Raw genomic sequence first — 3,638 nt, forward strand, 5'->3', positions numbered from 1 at the left:
ATAAACTTGCATAACATTACAAACTTAGTTTCAGAAAATTAGGCAACCTAGATTAGTGTTTATTTGTAAAGTGAATAAGATGAGTCATGTGTGTTATCACACCTTTTTTGTGGTGGAATGATAGTGCCACAAAACACAACATACCAAAAATTGATTTCGGGAAGTATCCAAGCACTTTCCAGGAAAGCAAATGCCAATTGTGAAAGAGATCATGCCATGGCAGCTATAAATAGGCCTGTAGCATGATGACCATCCTTCCTCATTCATCATTCTCATAAGTAGAGTGTACCATTCAAGCCAAGCAAGCAGTGGTCAATACAAATCCACCATGAAGACCTTTCTCATCTTTTCCCTCCTTGCTATCGTGGCGACCACTGCAACAACTGCAGTTAGAGTTCCAGTGCCACAATTGCAGCCGCAAAATCCATCTCAGCAACAACCACAAGAGCAAGTTCCGTTGGTGCAACAACAACAATATCCAGGGCAGCAACAACCATTTCCACCACAACAACCATATCCGCAGCCGCAACCATTTCCATCACAACAACCATTTCTGCAGCCGCAACCATTTCTGCTACAACTACCATATCCGCAGCCACAACCATTTCCACCACAACAACCATATCCACAACCGCAACCACAGTATCCGCAACCACAACAACCAATTTCACAGCAACAAGCGCAACAAGCACAACAACAACAACAACAACAACAACAACAATAACAATAACAACAACAACAAATCCTTCAACAAATTCTGCAACAACAACAACTGATTCCATGCAGGGATGTCGTCTTGCAACAACACAACATAGCGCATGCAAGCTCACAAGTATTGCAACAAAGTAGTTACCAACTGTTGCAACAATTATGTTGTCAACGGTTGTGGCAGATCCCCGAGCAGTCGCGGTGCCAAGCCATCCACAATGTCGTTCATGCTATTATTCTGCAACAACAACAACAACAACAACAACAACAACAACAACAACAACAACAACAACCGTCGAGCCAGGTCTCCTACCAGCAGCCTCAGCAACAATATCCATCGGGCCAGGGCTCCTTCCAGCCATCTCAGCAGAACCCATAGGCCCAGGGCTCTGTCCAGTCTCAACAACTTCCCCAGTTCGAGGAAATAAGGAACCTAGTGCTGCAGACGCTACCGGCAATGTGCAATGTCTACATCCCTCCATATTGCTCGACCACCATTGCGCCATCTGGCATCTTCGGTACTAACTGAGAAGAGAAGAACTTGTACTAGATATATGAAACACCGTTTCCTTAGTCCATGGTTTGGTCGTTGTAGCGGTGACAAAATAAAGTGACATGCACTATCATGTAAGAACCCGAACTATACTAGTTCAAACTTGGGAATAAAAGACAAACACATGTCTTGTCTGCATATGATTGTTTGTTTGAGTTCCATTCATGTGCCCGTTCACAAGTTCACCCCTAATTATATATATTACACAATAAGTAGATATTTATGTTTCATTAATCTAAATATAACAAAATGAGTCTGAAACTTGAATTAAATTGAAGTATTTTCTTGGACTTTCAAATTAAGTATTATTAAAGTAGTAAGGACTATCCACATCCTTGGCTTGCCCTTGATCAATTATTTCCAGAGAAGCATTCAATTCATCAATCAATTACATTGGTTTTTGTGACTGGTACTTCTCCTCATCATGAGTATCATTGCGACTACTCCAAATCGCCCACATAACCGAAGCATTAATAGCGCTCTTCTTGCATCAAGGAAATATGGATCGAAGATATCACTTGACCATGTTTCCGGGTGCAACCTTGGGAGTTTTATGTCAGAATATTCTCAAGGAGAATCCAAGAATAAACTTGCATGCTCATGTGTGATAAGGGCATATGAAGTAACATTTCCTCCCCATGGCCACACATAGGGCACACACATAACCCCATCACATGCCTTTTTAGTTATGCATATGAAGGTAGGATGTTTTTAATTACTCTCCACCAAAATACTCTTAACTTGGCTTGTACCCTAAGCTTTCGTTGCCTTTTCAATTTCTCTTCCCCACTAGACAAACTAGACAGTCCATCTACCACACCATACCTTGTGTCCATCATGGCTCTGTACAACAATTGAACAGGACAAATGTCATTTCTTTACGATACCCACGACCAAGTGTCCTCTGCTGGGTTGTTTGGTCGTGGCATATTAAGGATGGACACCTCATCTGATGGGACAAACACCTAACGAATGAAAGGAGTGTTCCAGCCGCCCATGTTTTTCTTCTCGATAAGATGAGCTACAAGTTGGACTGGAGTTTCTCATGCACCATAGTGGTTTCATCAGCGGCATGCCCTGCACACATTTATCATGCCATATCTTTGTAGTGTGCATTCCCAATTTATCACAACATACCCTCCTTCAAACCTTTTTGCCTTTCAGAATAGCACGCCAAGCTAGCGATGCACTATGCAGTAACCCACATTTGAAAAAAAAAGAATCTCATTTCATGGTATCTTCCACGAAGGACCCTCGCACATGAGTTATCTAGATAGAAATAGCCATGTATGTTTAGCAAACTTTGCATAAGTGAATAGATCAAGGTCGTGGAAACCCAAGCCTCCAATTACACCCAGCCTCTCTACCAACAAGATGTCCAAAGACATCAAGGATACACAAAGCCAAAAAAGAAAATAAAAAGAGCAGAAGAAAAAAAATACCCTGCCATGGTGATCAATCACTAGAATCAACAGCACTCTAACCACCACCGAAGACAATGCCCGAATTACAAAAAAGGTTCTCCAAAAGCAACGCCCCCAAGAAGGAAACAATGCACAAGCATTGTCGTTGCCCGATCGAAGATCATGGGTTTTCACCCTGGAAAAATTTCGAGTTCACTAAAAAATAATGCCTTCAACAAGGCCATTGCCAAGTACAACCAATAAGGGCCAGACCTTGGGTTTCCACCATAGGAATTGAGACTCGATACTCGAGGAGTACCACCAAAAATGCAGTCCGCAAGTGTTGCCGCCCCCGCTTGCTGAGGCCGCTGTTGCAAGTCACCAACCACCTGTCATACATTTGTCGTCGCATCCAATACACCCTTCCGCTGAAGCTTCAAGACCTCCAACCGCAGCCGCCATGACTTTCTCCTAGTCTATCAATGCCTTGAGAATCTTGAGTTAGACATGTCCAATGACATAAATAAGAAATCGAAGCTTCGTGCCACGTCCTCTTGAGGCCGTGTTGGCTGATAATATTAGCGTGCATGACCGGAGCCTTTCCGATCTAGATATCCAGGGGCGACATACACCAATCCATATAGATCTCCGCTCGGTAAGACCGAAACTCATCAACGGCCAGATCCAAGAGGTCGACATCCGGTAGAAAGATGACTTGGCGGAAGAAGAGCATCAGGGCCAAACCGCCATTATTAGTCCGAAGCTAATAGCCTCCACGCCACCCTCCTCTCGATCCAGACCTGCAGAAAATGATCAACAACGCCGCGCCGTGCCACTCGCATCCATGGAGGCTTGAACTTGGCAAGACGCGAACCATGGCTGGAGACGGGGACCAGCCACTCCTGGCCGGATCCGGTGACTCCTAGTCCCACCACTGCCACTACGGCGGCACCGCGTGTAGCCTACAAGCCCAT

General features: G+C 44.3%; 1 protein-coding gene across 1 annotated transcript; it reads left to right on the forward strand.

Moving 5' to 3' along the window:
• The first annotated feature begins 255 nt into the window (after positions 1-255).
• LOC123135662 (alpha/beta-gliadin clone PW8142-like) lies at positions 256-1,308 on the forward strand. The gene is given in 1 exon segment (XM_044554842.1): positions 256-1,308. A coding segment is annotated over 1 exon segment (759 nt). The 5' UTR covers positions 256-328; the 3' UTR covers positions 1,088-1,308.
• The last annotated feature ends 2,330 nt before the right edge of the window (positions 1,309-3,638 follow it).

The sequence above is a fragment of the Triticum aestivum genome, chromosome 6B (assembly GCF_018294505.1).
Source record: "Triticum aestivum cultivar Chinese Spring chromosome 6B, IWGSC CS RefSeq v2.1, whole genome shotgun sequence".
Classification (NCBI taxonomy): Eukaryota; Viridiplantae; Streptophyta; class Magnoliopsida; order Poales; family Poaceae; genus Triticum; species Triticum aestivum.